This window comes from Dipodomys spectabilis, unplaced genomic scaffold (genome assembly GCF_019054845.1).
Source record: "Dipodomys spectabilis isolate Male_0828 unplaced genomic scaffold, ASM1905484v1 ptg000015l, whole genome shotgun sequence".
NCBI lineage: Eukaryota > Metazoa > Chordata > Mammalia > Rodentia > Heteromyidae > Dipodomys > Dipodomys spectabilis.
Window position 1 is genome coordinate 1,313,473 of NW_024870692.1, and position 22,084 is coordinate 1,335,556.

Here is a 22,084-nt window from a genome sequence, read left to right on the forward strand (position 1 = left end):
GGCAATATCTTTGAAATTGTCATTACATTTTGAAATATCTAAGTGAAATTTTTTATAAATTCGAAGAGTTATATAAGACCAATCTTGAAAATGATTTGCTGATAGGGTTTTAAACTGTTGAGTAGTTAATAATTAGAAAATAATTAAATAGTAGAAAATAATTAAACAACTATATTTAAATTTTGCTCTAATAATCTAGTTAGTTCTAATCAGTGTAATATGCAATGAGTTTATTTTTAAAAGGAATCATCTTTTGAAGCAACAACTTTCATTTTTTCCATGAACAATCCTTACAACTCAATTTAAATTTAAATTCTATTTGTAGGTTGTATAGTAGAATCTATTTCTAGTGTTAATATGTTTTATAACAAGCATGTTATTATATAGTTGGCCTTGGCAGAATTATATGAAGATGAAGTGAAAAGCAAATCTTCCAAGTCTGATAGACCTAAAGCTACAGTCTTTAAGAGCCCAAGGACACCACCTCAACGGTAAGTCTTGTTTTAAAAATATTGTGACTATTTAAAACTCGCAAGTCCAAATTAACTTAAAAGAGTTTGGAGATTTTAATAATGATAATAATTTCTTAAAATACATAGTATTCTTAAAGTTTTTATAGTTCAAAGGCTAAAAGAAACTAAGAAAATTACTTGAAATTTCTGGTCTATTAGGTAGTATAAGAAATCATATCATCAAGCTAGGTGCTGGTGGCTCATACATGTAATCCTAGCTACTCAGGAGGCTGAGATCTGAGGATCATGATTTGAAGCCAGGTGGGGCAGGAAAGTCTGTGAGACTTCTTTCTCCAATTACAGAAAAAGCCGTAAGTGGCACTGTGGCTCAAGTAGTAAAGCGTTAGCCTTGGGCAAAAGAAGTTTAGAGATACTGAGTCCAAGCCCCAGGACTGGCCAAAAAGAAATAACAGAAATCATATCTGTAGTGGTATTGTTTGGCTCAGTGGTTCTTAAGTATTTTTTGAGTAATAAGACACATTGAGGATCTAATGAAAATTTTAAGCCCCTTCCTTCCAAAGCAGCAGGCATGTGCTGTTTTGTCACGTTTTTAAGGGTTCCGATGTTTCTTAAAGCCATCCATGCAGCATTTGTTGGTTTTTGTTCTCCATTTAAGAATCTTTAACTGCTAGGCCTGGAGGCACGAGAGGTCCAGGGTTCAACCCATTATTACCAAAAAGGAATATCTTAATAGAACTTCTGATTCTGTCTGATTCTGTTGTGTTATGCCTCATATAATAAGCAACCTCCTGGATAGTGTTTGCTGTTAAAATTCCTGAAGTATAAAAATGTCAACCATGAAACTTGAAGGAGATGAGAGTCAAGTATATAAAGTATCTCTCCGCACATGAACATAAAGCAAAATAATGTTTATGTTTTCGCTACTAATTTTTACAAATTTTGAAACCCATGCATAGTCAAAAGGTTAGTATAATGAATAAATATGGAGTACAATTCACCTTAGTTACTAGTTGTTACTATGCCTTAACCTTGCAAACATGCATGATGTTTCTTTACTCAGCAAATTGTAATCATCATGACACTAGTCTGTAAATGTTCACTGTGTATCCCCTACGAATAAATGTACATGGCTTAATATCTCTGATAACACAAAATTATCAGTGATTCTGTGATATCATTTATTGTATAATCTGTAATTAGGTAGCTCTTACAGCCTTTTCTTGGAATTTTAGGATCCAACCAAGTACCATATCTGCCTTCCATCTGATTATGTCTGTTTTGAATTTTTGAATCCAGAGCATTCTCTTTACCTTTTTTGTTGCTTGTTGTTAGCTCACCTACGTAATATAGAGTTTTATTACACTTTAAAAAGGGTCTAAATCACATGTCTTATAAAATGCCCCACATTTTAGATCATTGTTTCCTCCTCATTAGATTCTTGTTAAAAACATTTTTGTCAAGCATACTAGATGAGTGATACTCTCTGCTTTTTATTATATCACATCAGGAACCCTATAATTCCAAGTTTTACCACTATTGATGATATGCTCACTTGGTTAAGGTGCTGACCAACACATCACTCCATTGTAAGGTACAGTTTTTCCTTTGTAATCAGCAGGTTGGTATCTTGGCACGATTTGAATATCCTGTCCTTGAGTATAATTTCTGATATATATAAATAATGTATGTTTATATGTATGTACATATAGTATTTTTAACTTCTTAATTTATAGGTTTTCCTATTTTTAAAGTACAGTATGTATTTGTGTACTGTAGTTGTACTCATTTGGTATTGTCCTCAGTTTGACAATATAATGAATGACTTTAGCTCTTGGTATAGCAACTCAAAGTATATGAATTTTTAAGTATATTAATAATTTGCTTTCTATGTATATAATTCTTAGAATATTGTAGTGAATGGTTTTACTTACGCTATCTGAAATAATGTTATTAATAGCTTTAATTTCATAATCAGTTTTTTTTTAGTTGGTGCTGAGAATTGAACCTAGGGCCTCATACATGCTAAGCACATATTCTACTATATCTACTATGTTGAGCTATGTCCCCAGCAATAATGCAGTTTTTAAAGACTTTGTGCCCTGGTTTGATCTCGAGTATTATTTATATACCCAAAAAGATGAGCTTCCTTAAGGGATATTTATGTAGAATTAAACTCTGTTTAATTACACAGGACATGATGCCTAGAAAAGTATTATTAGCTTCTTAGTGTGATTATTATCTAACATTTAATGATAGGCACACACATAGTTCCCTTGCTTTCCCATTCAGTATCTGCATTTGCTCAGTGTCATTTTATCTACTGATTTGCGCGGTACAAAAAAACAGTGCTTATTTTTATTTCCACCTCCTCAGGCACTATTAAAATCAACATGGTTATATGAGCTTTGGGTGTTTTTTTTCTTTATTTGAAAAAGAGCCTAGACTGGCTTCAGATTCATTATTTGCCACACCTCCCAAGTGCTGGGATTATAGTTGTGTGCCACTATGGTTTGTACTCCTTGCCATTTCAAGCCAATGTATGTTTTGTCTAAATTCTAAGTATAATGCGATCTTCATTTTAAATTAGAGGGAGATACATAATCTACCAAAAAAAGAACACTCCAATACACCTTATACACATGTCTTCTACAAGTCATTATATAATAATTTTGTTTTGAGGATTAACTGAGATAATAAAGTATGTAGATGTCTAGCACAGTAGCACAGTGTTGAGACTTAAAAGATTATTAGAATCTAGGTGAGCATAGAAGATGAGAAATACAATTCTAGGCATAAAGAAGCATTAGATTGATAAGCAATATATCCAGATTAAACCACCAGAACCGTAGCAGGTTAGTAGCAGAAAAACTTAGATTAAAAAAAGGTTTACTAGGTGGAGGTGCAACCAGGATGAACTTCATGGGTATGTAACCTGTGTTCTATGAAATGTTTTGGATCCTTAATACATTTTGAGAAAAGGGACTTACATTGTCAGTTTTCAACTAGTCCAAATTATATAGCCAGTCCTGGATATAGCCATATCATAGACAATCTTCAAAGTCAAGCAAATGGGTTACATTTGTATAGAGGATGCAGTAGAGTCAATATTTTTTAAATGTAAATTTAGTGATAAACTATAGTGAAGCTGGGTGCCTGTGGTTCTTGCCTATAATCCTAGCTACTCAGGACGCTGATATTGGAGGATCACAGTTCGAAGCCAGCCCATGCAGAAAAATCCTTGTAAGACTCCTTTCTCCAATAAACTACTCAAAAAGGCCGGACATGTCACTGTAGTTCAAGTGGTAGAACACTAACTTTGAGCACAAAGTGGCTCAGGGACCATGCCTAGGCCCTAAGTGCAAGCCCCAGGACTAGCCAAAAAAAACTAAAGTGATAAAGTTTTGGCCTTATTCTCTCCCCACCCGCCCCCCCTCCCGTCCCCTCTCTCTGCCCTAGTAGGCTTTCCCAGTCACAAAATTTTAGCCTGTCGATGGATTTTTCTTACCTATAAATTGGAGGTGATATCATTGTTCTGAGGATTAAATGACCACATTTACCCTGGTAAATGTTAGCTGTTTTGTCCTTAAAAGGAAGGACTGGCAATGGTAAGACAAAGGATAGGAGGCTAAGAAATAAAGAAGAAAACAGTTGAAGTAATCAAAAGAATGAGATAGTACAATTTTAAGTTCAGGTGTTGTCAATGGAATGATAACGCCTATCCCTGTTTTCATTCAACCTATACAGTGTTAACTATAGTTAACACATGACGAAAAGGAGAAGTAAAACAAAAGTATACAAATTGGAAAGAAATCTTTGCAATCAATGTTTGATTTGCAAATATGTTTATGTAAGCCTAGAGTGTTCGTTTACTAGTCAGAAAATACTGCTGCTTCTCATTCACACCCAAAGAATAGTCAGAACCTTCACGAAGGATTACAAAAAAGTACAGGACTTACACTACCAGATATAAAGGTTTACACCAAAACTGCAGTAGTGAAGAGGGTGAAGACTGGCAGTAAGGGGAAAATCCAAGGAACGGAATCATAGGTGCTCACAGGTGGCCACTTGATTTCTGATATGTGACACTGCAGAGGGGAAGGGGAGAGAATTGCATTGTAACTTACTTGAACATATAGACATTTGTGTGAAGAATCATTCTTAGCCTCTCCCTTACACCATATGCAGACCATCAGTTCCAGATGGATTATGGGTCTAAATATAAAAGTTAAAACAGTGATGCTTCTATAAGAAAATAGAATATATGCTTAATCTTAGAGTAGGCAAAGACTTCTTAAATATACATTAAAACCATTAATCATAAAAGAGCTAGTAAATCTTTTCCAAAAAAAAAATGTTTCTCACTAAAGGAAAGCTAAAGAGGATGCATGTTTTAAGCGGGTTTGGAAACCTGGAACAGGGAAAAGCAGCAGGAAGTTTTGCTTTTGCTTTTCAGTGTTTGGCAGGGTCCTAAGACCATCTGCTATCCAGCTAATCCTAAGAGGAAACCAAGCTGCCTGGGTGAAGGCAGAGTACAAGCATGAGAGGAAGTCTTCCCTAGCTCCTGCTCCTCCCAATGTACTTCTCCAAAGCACTGGCAGTCCAATGAAAGCCCCTTGCCCCACAGCACAGAGTAGGGTTCTTTTGCTGCCCATTTGTTTCCAGGTAGAATTTTTCTTTCACTGACAAATTGAAAGTTGATCTGCTCTCCCCTCTATTCTGTTCATTTTTCACATGCTAATTGTATAGAAAATCTTTCAAGTGAACTCCATTTCTAGTTCCAGTGCTGATATAATTTCCCCCATTGCTTTTCAAGTCTGTTTAGTGTGAGTTTGGAACTAGAGTAGACTTGGTCATCTTCCACTTTATTTCCACTTTCTGGTATTCTTGATAAAAAAAAATATGTTAAAAGATAAACAGAGTGTTACTCTCAAGTGAAGGAAATTTTTATGTTTCATATGGACATTAGTCACTACATAAGAAATATGAAAAACAACGGCTTCCAAATTATTTGTTTTTAACATAGAGAATTATAATGGAGTAGATGACCTACAATTACAAATCTGTGATAAACTGTATAGCCCTATAGTCTATAGAGTTGGATGTTCATAATGACTAAATATAAAGATCTCTACTGACTACTCTTTCCTGAGTGTCAGTTCCTTGCAGGGGAGGGACTAGCCTCCCATTGTCACACTTTTTCCCTGATTTGTGAATGAGGTGCCTTTCATAAGCAGCCACTGAGCCCAGAACGGGAAGCATGCATGCCAGTTATAACTCTGGGTGCCAGCTGGGTGCCAGATGTTCCATCAGAATCTCTGCAACCTAAGTGAGGAAGTATATGTACCTATATTCGATCTTTTCCTTAATTCCATTTTAAAAATCAAATATTTCCACAGAAATCAATAATGTCTCTTAAATAAAATTTATCTCATAAGACTTAAGGTAGTTTCTTACTTTAGATTTTGCCTATTCCATTTTTATTCATGGACTATACTGTTTAAAGCTTTTATTCAGGAGAACATGAGTATGGTGGATTACATATAGTTCGACCTTCAACTGAGAAAATTGTGAATGAGCTTTTCAAAGAGGCAAGGGAACATGGGGCTGTTCCTCTGAATGAAGCCACTAGATCTTCAAGTGATGACAAACATAAGGTCAGTGCCATTTAAAAACTATACTATGTTTGTATGTGTGTGTGTGTTTATTTGTGTATGTGTAAGTGTGTAGTGCTGGAAGTTTGAAATAGAGCTTTACGCTCTGTTTACACTACCTACCCCTAGCAATTCTATATTTCCATTGTTTCAAAATTATTTACAGAACTTATTTTCTAACTGTATTTAAATGAGATTTATCATCTTTATTTTTATTTTCTTTTCAATATAAATTTCTAATTATTTGATTCCCTTTTTAAATATTTATTGTTATTATAAAGGTGATGTACACAGGGCTTACAGTTACATAATAATCTTTATTTTTTGTGCTTGAAAAAAATTGAAGCCATTCTTACTGCTGAGTAATAGATTATTTTTAAAAAGATTCTTGAGGGTTTGCAACAAGAATGCAGAGAGCTCGCGATTTGTCACAGTGATTCCATTTTGCATGATTATAATACAGAATCAAAACCAGGAATTTGACATTGGAACATATGTAGATTTGTGTAATAACCAACCTAACCAAGATGCTCTTCAATTGTTATCAAGCTCTTTGATGGCATACCATTTTGTCATCTCTGCATCTCTTTTTTGTTGTTGTTTTTGGTCATGGGGCTTGAACTGTGGGCTTGGGCACTGTCCCAATGCTCTTCAGCTCAAGACAAAGTACTCTACTACTCGAGCCACAGAACCACTTCTTTATACTCTCTTAACATATGGTCATTATCAATCTGTTTTCTTTCTCTAAGTTTAATGGAATCATGCGGTATATGACCTTTTGGGAATATAATTTTTCACTCAGCATAATGCCCTTGAGATTCATCAGAGTTATTGTTTGTTTTAATATTTGGTTCTTTTTTATTCCTGGCAGAACTTCACATTGTGAATAGACTACCATGTGTACAAGCATTCACTGTTGAGGCACATTTTAGTTGTTTCCAGTTCTTATCTATTACAATTTCTGTGAACAATCATCTTGTAGATTTATACAAATAAAAATTTTCATGTCTTTGAAATAAAAACCCAGGAACTTTTATTGGTATATATGTGTATATGATAGGGAATATTTAATGTTTCAAGAAACTGCTTACTTGTTTTCTGAAATGATTATATTAGATTCTCACATAGTCTTATGTCAGCCATTAGCGGTGATACTATTTTTTATTTTAGCCATTTTGATAGATATGTCATGAGAATATAGTGTGATTTTTAACTTACATTTTCATCATAATTAGATGACTTGCATTTTCCTAAAGACTGGTAAGATTGAACATTTTTCAAATGTCTATTTGCCATTATCATGACTGTTTTCAGTGCAATGTCTCTTCATAACTTCAGCCCACATTCTGTTTGGATTGTTTGTTTTGTTATAGTCGAATATAGAGTGTTCTCTATTTTAGTAGATGGCAGTTCTTTGTTAGATACATAAATGATACCCAAATATTTTCTCCTAGTCTATAATTTGCAGTTTCATCCTCTTAAGGTGTTTTGCAGAACATAAATGTTTAATGGTTAATGTTTATAGTTCAATTTATCTCTTTCTTTTATGTATCGTACTTTTGGTGTCTTGTCCAATAATTTTTTTAATTAAGTTTTTTATTGTGAAAATACTGTACAGAGGGGTTACAGTTACATGAGCAAGGTAATGAGTACATTTCTTAGCCAGCATTGTTGCCTCCTCCTTTGTTTTTCCCCTACCATCCCTTCCCTCCCACCTCCTCAGCTACACCCCCCCCACACACACACCTAAATAGTAAAGTTTGGTTTTTGACAAAGCGTCTTGCACATCTCATCTCATTGTACATCTCATTTTTGTTGGTCGTGGGGCTTGAACTCTGGGCTTGGGCACTGTCCCTGCGACGCTCTTCATCTCAAGGCGAGCACTCTACCACTTGAGCCACAGCGCCACTTACTTGTCCAGTAATTTTTGGTATAACTTCAGGTCCCAAAGATTTTCCGTAGAAACATTTTCAAGTTTACAATCTATGTTTTAGCCTTTGACCCATCTCTACCTAATTGTATGGAAGGTGAGATTCCTTTTGTGCTTATGGGTGTCTGTTTGGATTACTTATTTTGAAGGCCCATCTTTCTCCTTTGCATTGCTTTTTCTTTTCTTTTTTTTTTTTTTTGTCAGTGATGGGGCCTGAACTCTGGGCCTGGGTTCTGTCCCTCAGCTCTTCAGCTCAAGGCTAGCACTTTACCACTTGAGCCACAGTGCCACTTCTGGCTTTTTCTGCTTATGTGGTGCTGAGGAATCAAACCCAGGGCCTCATACATGCAAGGCAAGCGCTCTACCACTGAGCCACCTTCCCAGCCCTTGCATTGCTTTTATAACTGCCTAAGTTGCTATAAATCTTTGTATAGTTTCTATAACTGTGACAACTGATACAGTATTGGGACACTAAAGAGGACAGGCACTCGTGTCTTTAGACCTTTTCTGTTTTGTTTTTAATATCAATATGGGGGCTTGAACTCAGGGCCTGGGTGCTGTCCTTTAGCTTTTTCACTCAAAGCTGGCAGTCTACCACTTCAGACACAGCTCCAGCTTTTGGTAGTTAATTGGAGATGAGTTTCATGGACTTTCCTGCATAGGCTTTCTTTCACTGTCCTCTTATCTCAGCCTTCTGAGTAGCTAGGATTACAGATGTGAGCAACCTGCACTTGGCCCTGCATGTATTCTTCTCTTCTCTTCTCTTCTCATGTTAGTCGTGGGGCTTGAACTCTAGGCCTGTGTGCTGTCCCTGCGCTCTTCAGCTCAAGGCGAGCACTCTACCACTTGAGCCACAGCACCACTTGCAGTTTTTTTTTTCTGGTGGTTTATTGGAGATAAGAGTCTCACAGACTTTCCTGCCCAGGCTGGCTTTGAACTGTGATCCTCAGATCTCAACCTCCTGAATAGCTAGGATTATAGGCGTTAGCCACTGGCACCCAGCTTGCATATATTCCTATAATCAGTAGTTCTCAATCTGAAAGTCTCTTGAGTCATTTGGAGGATTTTCTAAACCACCATATGTCTTGGGTATTATGGAGTAGTAGATTTGAGTTGTTCCTAGATGTGTCTTTTGAAAAAAATTCTTATAATTTTTTCATTAACTTAGGAATCTCTATTCTAAACTACACTTATGTTTTACTCTTTATTTATTAGTTAATAGTTTGAGACTTTTACAGTCAAGCCTTAAGGTAATCTTAGTTTCTGCAAGTTCCTCAACTCTGTAAGAAAAGTGTGGAGTCCATGTGATTTAGTGTGTAGGAAAGAAAGCTGGATGGACATTAAACAGAATGGCATTTTCTCTCCTAAATTCTCTTATCCTATAACCTATGGTTAACAGAGCAAAATAAAAGGTGCAAAGCCTGACACTGGTAGCTCATGCCTATAATTCTAGCTACTCAGAAGGCTGAGATAAGAGAATTGCAGGTCCAAGCCAGCTGGAGCAAGAAAGTCTGTGAGACTCTTATTTCCAGTTAACCACCAGAAAACTGGAAAGTGGCACTTGGCTCAAAGTAATAGAATGCTAGTCTTGATCACAAAAGCTTAGGGTCAGTGCCCAGTCCCTGAGTTCAAGTCCCATGGTGGATAAAAAAAAAAAAAAGTACAGTAATAGATGACTTATTATAGTTAAAAAAGTAGTTTATAAAATATATTAGAGCTTTTCAAGGTAACATGTTCATTTATAGATATTTCTTCTTTACCCTGTAAAACTTAACTCTTGAAGTACAATTTTATTATAAAATTTGTTACAAAATAGATGACTATATATTCTTAAAAATACATATTTTAGCGCATAAGATTACCTTAAATTAGTTCAACTTCTGATTTGAAGAAACTTGTGCCAGGTGCCAGTGGCTTACACCTATAGTCCTACCTACTCAGGAGGCTGAGATCTAAGGATCATGGCTCAAAGCCAGACTGAGCTGAAAAGTCCCTGTGAGACTCTTATCTCCAATTAACCAACAGAAAACCAGAAGTGGTGCTTTGGCTCAGAGGGATAGAGCATTTGCATTAAGCAAAAGAGTTAAGAAACAGTGTCCAGGCCCTGAATTTAAGCCCCATGAGCAGGAAAAAAAGAAAGAGAGAAAGAGGAGGGAGGGAGGGAAGGAGGGAAGGAAGGAGAGAGGAAACTTAATTTCTTTCTTCTCTATAACATTATGTCTTCATTCTAATATAAAATTATCCTAGTAATTGTGAACCTGTTTGGCAGTTATGCAGTTATGATTTACTAGTTTACAAATTCATCAAGCATTAATAACATTTAGATTATTCCTTTAGTGAATTTTTTACCTACTTACTGTGTATTTTAGTCATTTACAGGTGGAGGATACAGACTAGGCAATTCCTTTTGTAAACGGTCTGAATATATCTATGGAGAAAATCAACTTCAAGATGTATGTACAATAACAAAAACAAATGTTTAAGTATCTGCCTCTAGTTACTACTGTTTTTTTATAAATTTAAAATCTCTTTGTTGTTACTTTTTGATATATGGATTAAGGACCAGTGTGTGAGTTTTCCATCTCAATTTTAGTATTTCTCAGTCAGCCTTGCACTTAATTAGAGATTCATAACTTTGTAGAAGAAATGTATGTCATCATAGTTAACATACATAATAATTATTTCAAATTATATATTATATTGATGCATTTATTGGTGTATATTTCTATCTTAATATTTATTTTACATTATACCCGTATTATATATAACCTTAATATATACTTGTATATATATAACATACGCTATATATAGTCATAATGTAAAATGAGTTAACATAGAACACATAAGGTCATTCTATTGCATTTGAAACTTTGGAATTATAATTTCATTCTATTATTTGCTATTTATTTTAAACATTAGGAGTTTCTTGGAAGGTGGTTGGAGGGTCAGCCCTGCTTGTTGTAGATAAAGGAGCAGGATGGGGGTAGCTGGGTGGCAGGTGCTGCCGTCTCATTGCTCTGTTTGTACACCGAGGCCAGAGTCCATCTGCAGAAGCTTGCAACCAATGTCATTTTTTGTTAAGCTAAAAAGTCTGCTAAGCAAACACATACGGTTCCATATCTTTTAACTTTGAATAGAGAACAGAACAGATTCTTCCAAATAAATTAATTGCATAATATGATGTAAGATGACATTTAAATCTTAAAATTGTTTGAAAATGGTTTCTTATAGTTTTAATTTTTATGATCATACAGGTCCAGATTTTGCTTAAACTGTGGAGCAATGGTTTCAGTTTAGATGATGGAGAATTGAGGCCTTATAGTGATCCAACAAATGCTCAATTTTTGGAGTCTGTTAAAAGAGGGTAAGATGTATCATTTATGTTCTATTGTTTCTTGGAGTGCAGAGAATTTTTTTTTTTAAACAGACTATTGCTCAGTTGTGCGCTACTAGTTTTTAACAATTGATTAGTGGGCTCTATCATATAAGTCATTGCTGGGGAGGTAGTTTATCTAATTCTTTGTACAGAGGGCCATTGGCTACTCACCCTTTTTAAATCTGATGAAAATGTAGCTCCACTCCAAGATGAAACATTTTGTTGAAATAAATCAGTGAATCAATTCATATGTAGCTCTCTATCCACAAATCCACTATTCTCCTTATTGGCGGGATAACTCTTCATTGCATGTATGCCTTAAATCCAGCAACTTAATAAAAACCCTTTTAAAATGGCATTATTGACAGAGATTTCAAAAGGTTTTAAGTTATAATATTCAGCCATAAACCAGATATAAAGTGCCTTGACTCATGCAACGAGCATTGCAACTTACCAGCCCTTCTTGCCAAAGGATGGAGAGTCAAGTGATTTTGGTATGTTAATAAAAGCTTTTCTACCGTACAATTTCACCAGGTGACAATGGTATCATTCCCAAGCAAAAATACAACTAAAGATACAAGATTTGTGATAAACTGAGAGATAAAGTATGAGGAAGAGACCAAAGTAGGTTATATTACATACAGGATTGAAGGTAGAGCTTTTTGCAAGTGAAGAAAAATACAAGACAGTAGCTGAAGTAGAATGTTCTTTGGAGTTGAAATAGTCAGGGAACTCTGGAGGAAAGATGTTTTAGATGAGTTAGCATAAATTTTATTTGAAGTTCTGTACAAATAAGAAACCACACAAAGACAAGACATTCTATAAACTGTGCTTAAGTCATTGAGAAAAATGTGAAGCTGTCCCGGGAGGCAGTATATTGTGGTAGCTATTATTTGGATGGAATGGTTTAAGTCACTGGGAAGAGCTGTGAGCTGGAGGAACCTTTGAGCCACTAAAAGAAACACATCATTTGATGGGATATCTTGAACAGATGCCACAAGAAAACAGTGATGATTTTATACTGTGATATAGATCAAAACTAACTTTTTGTTAAAATAATTTATAAACTTTGTATGTTAATTTTCAGGCAAATGGTATATTAAGAGGATTTTAAAATCTGAGGCACACATGTTAGAAAGTCATAACTAGGAAGAATTTTATAAAAGGCTCATTGAATGAAAGAATGGTAGCAATTAGTGGTTCTTAATTATAAGATCCATTGTCTCCAGTGTATATATTGGGTATTTGTGCTGGCATTGGAGCTTGAACTCAGAACCTGAGCTCTAACTCAGCATTCTTGCTCATGGCCGGTGCTGTACCACTTGAGTCACATCTCCAGCCTTGCTTCTTTATAATATTTTGTATATTGTTTCCACTGTCCTGTAAAAAACTTCAGAAATTATTGTCTATCCACATTATTTTGCCAAATATTGATAAATGTTCCACCTTAAATATATATTAAAGTGATTTATCATAAATTGAAATATGTATCAATTTTTGATGATCTGCTTTTATTTCTTTAGTATAAATTGCCATTTCAATTTATAAGTGTTCAAGTAAGACCTCAACAGCAGACAAGAAGTAGTAAGCTGGGACTGGTGGTCTGTAATTTCTAGGAGGCATAGGTAAAAAGGATTACAGTTCAAGGCAAGTCTGGGCAAAAAAGTTAATGAGACCTTATCTCAACAATCTGAACATGGTAGTTCATACCTCTATCCAGCTGTGTGAGAGACAGAAGAGATAAGATCATGGTCCAAGCCCCACCCTGGAAAAAAGCTTGAGACCCTACCTGGAAAAAAAATAAAAGCATGACCAAATTGATGCTTGCGTGGCAAAAGATGAAGTCCTGAGTTCAAAAGGCTGTACAACAAAAAATAAAAAACTTGTGTATTTGTTCAGTTTAGCACTCATGTAAATGTCACTAGTATAAAAACAAAAAATGAGGCATAACTTAATAAAGTTGTTGCTATAGTATTGCAATCAAGAAGTTGTTAAAGTTCCAAACAAAATGTGGTCTTCTCTCAGTTTACATCGAAAACTACATGCCTGGAAATTTCAAAGTCTAGTAACAAAATATATTTCAAGCAGGTTTAGGCTCAGAGTTGTTTTTATTGGCAGCCTATAATTCTGTGTCATCCAAGTGTTCACTGTGCATCTCCAAACCTCCCACAGCCCTGCTTCTTCAGTGAAGGGAAGCAGTGCCCATCAATGACCCAACAGTCCAACACCTGTCGGGGCACAGAACTTCCTGCAGGCAGTTTAGAAATAAATGTTTGTATTAACTAAAAAAAAATAGGAATTTTCTACTGCTATCTAGGTATCAGTTGTTATTTTAACAGTATAGTTTTTAATGCACTACAATATTGCTTTGACCACTATGTCATTCCTGTGTTGAGACCCACTAAGAAACAGTGTATGTAACTTGCAATAAAAAAGATCAAATAGCCATGGAAATTTTGTACAGCTCATGACTTAATCACGGTAATCTCAACAGTGTGGTTTCATTTCTCAAAACCTTAACTCATACTCATACCTCTTCCCCCTCTTGAAGGGAGATACCCCTGGAGCTCCAGCGACTGGCTCATGGTGGCCAGGTGGATCTGGATATGGAAGACCATCAGGATCAGGAGTACACAAAACCTAGACTGAGGTTCAAGGCTTTCAGTGGAGAAGGACAAAAACTTGGAAGGTAAAATTCCTAGTGAGAAGTATACTGCTTTGTTCAACCTGAATTTTATTTTTGAGAATAATAAAAGCAAGCCAGTCTTCAGAGTAAAAAACCAAACTATGAACTTATGACCTTCTTGAAGGAAGTAGATATGTGAATCTGGTATAAAATATTAGTAGCGAACTTTTAGGTTGCAGTTACTGTGTTTCTGGTTCTCTCTGATTATTTTCCTGCATTAATTTATCAACAGTCTTTTCAGGCACAGATACTATTAGTGCTCTATTTTATAGTCACAATAAGAAAATAGCTGTCTCACAACTATGTTTATCACAACATTATTCACCATAGCTAAGATATGAAAAAACCCAGGTGACCTCAGTAGATGAATGGATCAAGAAAATGCGTATATATACACACACACACATAATGGTATTCTTTGCTTCCATCAGTAAGAATGACACTGCTCCATTTGTTAGGAAATGGAAAGACTTGGAAAAAAATCATATTAAGTAAGCCAGACACAAACAAATATAGGTCCCATGGTTTCCCTTATTTGCAATAATTAGTATATGCCTAGTATAATCTTATCAGATGAGCAGAAAATCTCCAAAGCTATGTACATAATACCATATAAGATGATGCTAAGTGAAATGAACCTCAAAACAAGAACACAAGAGGTTTTTCTTTTTTTGGGGGGGGGGGTCCAGTTGTGGGGCCTGAACTCTGGGCCTGGGCACTGTCCCTCAGCTCTTCAGCTCAAGGCTAGTGCTCTGCCACTTGAGCCACAGTGCCACTTCCAGCTTTTTTTCTTTTTGCTTATGTGGTGCTGGGGAATCGAACCCAGGGCCTCAGGCATGCAAGGCAAGTGCTCTACCACTAAGCCACCTTCCCAGCCCCACAAGAGGTTTTTCTTTGTTGTTGTTTGTAATATACTATTTTTTCTTTGATTTTTTTTCTTTGTTTCTTTTGTATGTTCTTCCTCCTGTGGTATATCCCTGTTGTTACTGTATTTGATTTTGATACTCTGCATCTTGTATATATATTTACCTAATTTGGGGAGGGGAATAACAAAATGCTGAAACAAGGACACAAGATGACCCATTACAACAATGAGACTCACTAGACACTATGTTGGAAATGAACTTTAGAATTTATTTTGGGGGCTGGAGCGTGGGAGAAGGTAGGGGAAGGAAGGAATAGTGGGAGAAAAAGAAAGGAGGAGCTAACAATGCCTGACAAGAAATGTATTCATTACCTTACTGATGTAACTGTAACCTCTCTGTACAGCAACTTTACAAAAAACTAAAATTTAAAAAAAGAAAGAAAATAGCTGTCTCATAGGGTTCAAACCGAAGTATCTGAGGTGTTCGCTTTTCGCCACTATGCCTTACTCCTCTTTTAGAGCACATGGTTTCAAATGGGGAATTGTGAAGGGTTGCTGAGTACATCAGACAATAGGGTACTTTACATCATACATGATGGCTTTATGCATGCATGTCTGCCTTGAGTACTAAGATCTTGCAGCAGGATCAGTGTGCTTACAGTGATGGTGTCCAGGAAGCTGTGTGTGTGTGTGTGTGTGTGTGTGTGTGTGTGTGTGTTGGTCTTGGGAGTGTGTTTGTGTGTGAACTCTGGGCCTAGACACTGTCCCTGGGCTCTTAAGCTCAAGGCAAGCACTCTGCCACTTGAGCCACAGTGCCGTTCCCAGTTTTCTGCTAGCTAATTGGAGATAGGAGTCTCACAGACTTTCTTGCCCAGGCTGGCTTTGAACCATGATCCTCAGATTTCAGCCTCCTGAGTAGCTAGAATTACAGGTGTGAGCCACCGGCACCTAGCTTGTTCAGTATAGTTTAAGTATCCACATTCTTTATTTTGGAGTGCAAGCTTTGTCTATAAAACCTGAGCTCATTTGATAGCAAGTGAAGGAAGGATTGAATCTGAGACCATTCCAAGGAAACTATAGGACTTTGAATAGTACAATTTAAATGCTAATATGCATGGCATAATATATGAATGACTTACTTTTTTTTTTTTTTTTGGTGGGTCCGGTCGTGGGGCCTGAACTCTGGGCCTGGGCGCTGTCCCTCAGCTCTTCAGCTCAAGGCTAGCGCTCTACCACTTGAGTCACAGCGCCACTTCTGGCTTTTTTCTTTTTTGCTTATGTGGTGCTGAGGAATCGAACCCAGGGCCTCATGCATGCAAGGCAAGCGCTCTACCACTGAGCCACCTTCCCAGCCCTGAATGACTTACTTATAACCATGGCTTGACATAATCTTCATAAGTAATAAAATATATTAGAAAAGTAGCCTCTCTTCCTCCATGCATTACTACTCTTTTATGGGTCTTTATTCCTTTTTATGCTACTCCATCCTTTTCAAATCTATTTGCCATGTTTACATTGCTTATCAATTCCTTTGTCCTGTCTCAAAATAGACAGGAATTTTGTATATGGCTCTTTAAATTTTTATTTCCTGTCTTTATTCTCTCATTCTTTTCCCTTGATGGAGATTGCTTCCTAGAAAATACAGAAGACACAGGAGTATGGTTGACTTAGCTTTGTTTTTACAACTCAAGTCCTTCACTGCCTAATCACAGCTACTTAAAAATTCCCTTCCTGCCAATAAAGGTAGGTTTTTCTTAATTGTCTTTTTGTGTAGCCACAAACTCTGATTCTCTTGCTTTAATCTCCCAAGTACTGAGAATAAAGGCATAAGGCACCATGCCTGACTTATATATTTTTTTTCCTGAAAGTTTTCAACCCAGAGTTTTAAGTCCATAAATGTAGCACCCTTGGACACAGAGGCATACTACAATTATTTGTTTGCTTGGTGCACTGGTATAATCACAACTGCGGGGAGTGTAATAAATCCACTAAGTTTTTTGGCTTCTATTGTACAGAAATTTTATATTTAGGAGTTTAGTGTGATAGTGCAAACCTGTATACACATGAACTTATATTTAATACGTGTTACTATATAATTCAATGCAAATGAAGTATTAAATTGAACAGTTCATGTGAAGATTTTACATTAAAAAATATGTTGAGGAACTGGAAGTATAGCTCAATGGGCTTGATTCCCCAACACTCCTCACCCAAAAAAGTAGTAAGACAAAAGCTTAGCAATTAACTATTATTTATTTAGGAAGAAATTTCTAAAGTAACTCTTCTCAAGCAACTATTTCCTGAATTGGCAAAAAAGAGGGGAACAATCCATTTCTTCCATAGATGGCAGTCTTAAGTACAAATAGAGAAGAAAGTTAACAAAATCTTGTGATTCGCTATTGATTATGGATAAACCTAATATAAATATTAGCAATGTGTGTTTTGGGGGGAGGGTTATTAGCAAGTAGGCTCACATAATAAGAGCAAATAAATCATTGATGGAAAACTAAACTTGCAATGGTAGCACAAGCTATATTTAAAAATTAACAGGATAAGGTAGAGCTCAACTAGTAAAGACTTAGCAAGTCGGTGTGTGTGTGCGCACGTGTGCTCACCTACACGCTTACTGGTACAGGGGGTAGCATGAGCTATATTATTTAAAAATTAACAGGATGAGGTGGAGCTGTAGCTCAATTGGTAGAGCGCTCGCCTTGAGCTGAAGAGCTGAAGGATAGAGCCCAAGCCCAGAGTTCAAGCCCCATGACCGACAAAAAAAAAAGTTGTAAAAATTAACAGGATAAGGTAGAGCTCAACAAGTAGACTTAGCAAGTGTGTTTGTGTGTGTGTGTGTGTGCGCGCGCGTGTGTGCGTGTGCCCCTACATGCTTGCTGGTACTGGTGCTTAATTAAACCCAGTGCCTAGGTACTATCCTTTAGCTATTTATGTGAAAGCTGACATTCTAACCTTGAGCCACAGATCCATTTCCAGCTTTTGATGGTTAATTGGATACCTCAGAATCTCACAGACTTTCTTGCGTGGGCTGGCTTGTAACTGTGATCCTCAGCTCTCATCTTCCTGAGTAGCTAGGTTTACAGGCATGAGCCATCAGTGCCCAGCTAATCATCAGCATTTTTGACAGAAGGACTAGAGTGTGGACCATCACTGAGGCTTTTGCATTGGTATGTATAAAAATAAAACTCATTATTTGAAGTCGATCTTGATCCTTAAAGAGCAGTTCCTGCCTCTTTTCATACTGCCTAGTCAATTTGGATATTCTGTTTGTTATTCTGGATCTGGAGTTTGACTTCATCTTGGCCCCAGAACCCTTAAGGATATGCCGAACAGCCCCTTCCTTCCTTTCTTTCTGTGCTTATCCCAGTTCTTGGGCAGCCCTTCACCTTTCTACAGTCATTGGACTGTCTGCTTCGGTGTCTGGACACGACTGGGGACAGTCTCAGCTGCTGAGAAGGCAGTGATGTGCCTTCTCATTTGCAGAGGGCTGGCCCCAAATACTCTGTAGACGTTCCCTGCTTGATTAAGCGTTCATTCTGCTGTACATATTACCCATCTCAGATTTGTTTGCTTTTGCCCCATTGTAGAAATAGTACCAGAAATAAAGCCAAATGGGAACTTTGGTGTTAACTTCAGTATCCAAGGACTATATCCATCCTCCCCTTCTTCCGTAACTTGGAGGATAATAAAAAGTGTTCTCTCTCCTAATAGAGGAAGTTAGTATCACATGCTTTCCTCCTGTTTGCCAAGACCTTGTTTTATCAGTTAACTTCCCAGCTCTCTCTCCCCCCTCTCTCCACTCTCTCCCCTTTTGCCCTTCTCCCCTCTCCCTCCCCTCTCTCTTCTCTCTACTCTTTCTACTCTCTTTTTCTTTCTCTGTGTTGGTCCTAGGGGCTTGAACTCAAGGCCTTTTTACTGTCCCTGAGCTTCTTTTGCTCAAGGCTAGTGCTCTACCATTGGAGCCACAGCTTGACTTCTGGCTTTTTATTCGTTTTATTGGGGATTAAAATTTCACATACGTTCCTGCCCAGAATGGCTTTAGACTGTGATCCTAAGATCTCATCCTCCTGAGTACTAGGATTGCATGCAGTGCCCAACTTAACTTTCTGCTCTTTTAAAAATAATCGTCTAAATGTAAACTTGAAACACAACATCTTTACAATAAAATAAAATTTTTAAAAAGTCACTATGGTTGATTGAATGGGATGTTAGGGGAAACAAGTAACAGAAGTGTGACTTTGAAAACTAAACATTAAAGTTAATTCAAGTTATTAAAAATGGTTGGTTTTGCTAGACTGTGACCTCATTTAGTTTTCAGCTTTAGCTATGAGCATGGTATTTGTTCTGTGAAATAGTTCTTGCCAATGAGTGTGGCTGACCTACCTTCACCCCACGGTCCATTTATTCCAGTTCTCAAGTGTTACTGTTCATTTTGACACACATAATTTTTACAAAGAGCATAAAAAGTTTTCCTCATCTAGAATATACACTTTATTTTTATATTTTAGAAAAGCCTGACCTGGTCACAATTTAAAACAGAAAGCTTTAAGATGATGGAAACAGAAATGTGAGGCAGCTTTATGTCCTGGAGAAGAGAGAGCTCCAAGTAAACCCAGCATCCTCACTTAGTACTGAGGAGAAAGTGGTAACTTTTCCTTCCAGCTGCCCTTAGGGTCATTACAGTATAAATCCAGCTACACAAAGACTTTATTTCAAGTGCCTTTGTGTCCTCATGAATGTAAGTCTTCACATCCTGTCTTTTACCAACAAGAAGACTTAGTGGAGTGAGCATGAGTGACTCCTGGGGTCATACACCTACATAGTGGAGTATATTGTAACCAGGCAGTGTGGCTCCAGAAACCATGTTAATGCATTATGCAACACTGTCTCACAAGATGGTTCAGATGCAAAGGAGTTGGAGATGGTGGCAATGAAAATGATGGCAATTATGTGTGTATCTGCTTATTAATGTTGCAAAGAAAGTCCTATGCATTCTCCTGGCCCTGCCCTTGGACTTTCTTCCTTCTCATTTATACTGTTGACACAGTAAATGGCTTTACACTTAAGTTTTTAAGCCCTTATTTCTAAACTTGAGACAAAAAAAGAAGAAAATCCTTAATATATAGCAATTCTTTGCTATAATTTTTTCCTTTTTTATCCTTATATATTTTCTCAAATTAATTCTAAACTAGCTAAAGGGAAAGTGTTAACAGTGAGTATTAATTTTTACTATCTTAAACTTGTATTCTAGAGCAACTTTTTTGATGGAGTGAGTCATGATAGGTTCAATTTACATTGAACTAAAGCCTGGATGCTCAGAGACTTTTTAATATGATAAAATAACTTACAGGAAACCAGGTGCATTGTCTATGTTAGATTAACCATGAGGGCTGTAAAAGAATCTCTCAGAATGACTGGGAGAATAAGGTTTGTGTCTGTAAAAGATTGAACTAAATTTGTTCTCAACTAACTCCCCCCCATTTTTGAGATTAACATTATTTGTCATGATGAACCATCCTGCCAAACGATTGTAACTTGTTTAAATCTTCAAGCTACTAAGAAAATGTAACGTCACTATTAATCAAAGTCAAGTAGTAAGGTGTTCTGTCTAGTAAGCTTCATTATAAATTCTTCACAATGAATATAATTTTATTCCTCATTAATACTTCAGTTACCTTTGTTTTTGCCAAGCAGTAACTACTTAAATCAGATGTTTTTAAGTAAATTGTTTAAAAAGGTTTGTGCTGATATGTGTAAATATAGCTAGAACCTTTTGAAACATTGTGTTATAGGCAGTATATTAAGGATTTACTGGGATTACATGATTTCATGAGTTTATTCCTCCATATATAGGTACATATATCTGTGTGTATATTTTTTTTAATGTATGTATAAGTGTGATAGAATGGGATTTCAAAGAGATTGATTAACTTACACAATTAACATAGTTGAGAGTTGAAGTCAGGTGTATTTTTTTGGGGGGGAGGGTCCGGTCCTGGGCCTGAACTCTGGGCCTGGGCGCTGTCCCTCAGCTCTTTCAGCACAAGGCTAGCGCTCTACCACTTGAGCCACAGCGCCACTTCTGGCTTTTTTCTTTTTGCTTATGTGGTGCTGAGGAATCAAACCCAGGGCCTCATGCATGCAAGGCAAGCGCTCTACCACTGAGCCACCTTCCCAGCCCCCAGTCAGGTGTATATGAGTGTGATCTTAATCATTCTTTGATATTAATTGCTGTGATTTCTAATCAAACTTATGCTGAACCGTCTGAAATTTCAGAGATAAAGTAGGAAAATGCCGTTAGGCTTTTGAATGATACTAGATAAGTAAATGAGAATTGTAATATCCAAAACAATTTTAATATGATGAAAAACCCTGGGAGAAGCAGAGGAGAAGCACAGGAAGCTGTATCCTGCCTGTCCTGAAGTCATACAAAGGGTTGCTTGACGGCCAGCTATAGTTCCAGCTATTCTGTACCTTCAGTGTATGGTGTCTCCCATGTTCAGACTTGTGTTCTGATTCTGAAAAATCTTCTCCCGTAGCCTTACACCTGAAATAGTCAGTACACCCTCCTCCCCAGAAGAAGAGGACAAGTCATTATTTAATGCAGTTGTTCTTATTGATGATTCAGTGCCCACTACCAAAATTCAAATCCGATTAGCAGATGGCAGTCGTTTGATACAAAGATTCAATAGTACACACAGGTAAGCTGCTTTACCAACAGAATATCTATTTGCTATAATATAATGTTACTTAACAAAGTAAAATGAGATTTATAATATGAAATTCCTTTTATTACTTTTTTTTTTTTTGTCAGTTGTGGGGCTTGAACTCAGGGGCTAGGCTGTCCCTGAGCCTCTTTGTGCTCAAGACTAGTGCTCTACCACTTAAGCCACAGCACTTCTTCTGGTTACTGCATGGTTAATTGGAGATTAGAATCTCATGGGGATTTTTGTGCCTAGGCTGGCTTTGAACTGCGATCCTCTAGGATTACAGTTACAGGCACAAGCTACGGGCACCTGTCCCCTTATATTGTTAAAGTGAGCTTTTGACAGAATAAATGGCAGTAGTCATGTATAATAAATAAGCAACTC

General features: G+C 36.8%; 1 protein-coding gene across 1 annotated transcript in view; it reads left to right on the top strand.

The window, feature by feature from the left end:
* The window catches only part of Ubxn2b (UBX domain protein 2B), a 29,358-nt gene that overhangs the window by 5,712 nt on the left and 1,562 nt on the right, over nt 1-22,084 (top strand). Inside the window, exons 2-7 of the mRNA XM_042666581.1 lie at nt 388-491; nt 5,977-6,127; nt 10,424-10,507; nt 11,309-11,418; nt 13,982-14,119; nt 21,533-21,694. Of these exons, the coding sequence (XP_042522515.1) occupies nt 388-491; nt 5,977-6,127; nt 10,424-10,507; nt 11,309-11,418; nt 13,982-14,119; nt 21,533-21,694 (749 nt within the window). The remainder of the gene's footprint in view (nt 1-387; nt 492-5,976; nt 6,128-10,423; nt 10,508-11,308; nt 11,419-13,981; nt 14,120-21,532; nt 21,695-22,084) is intronic.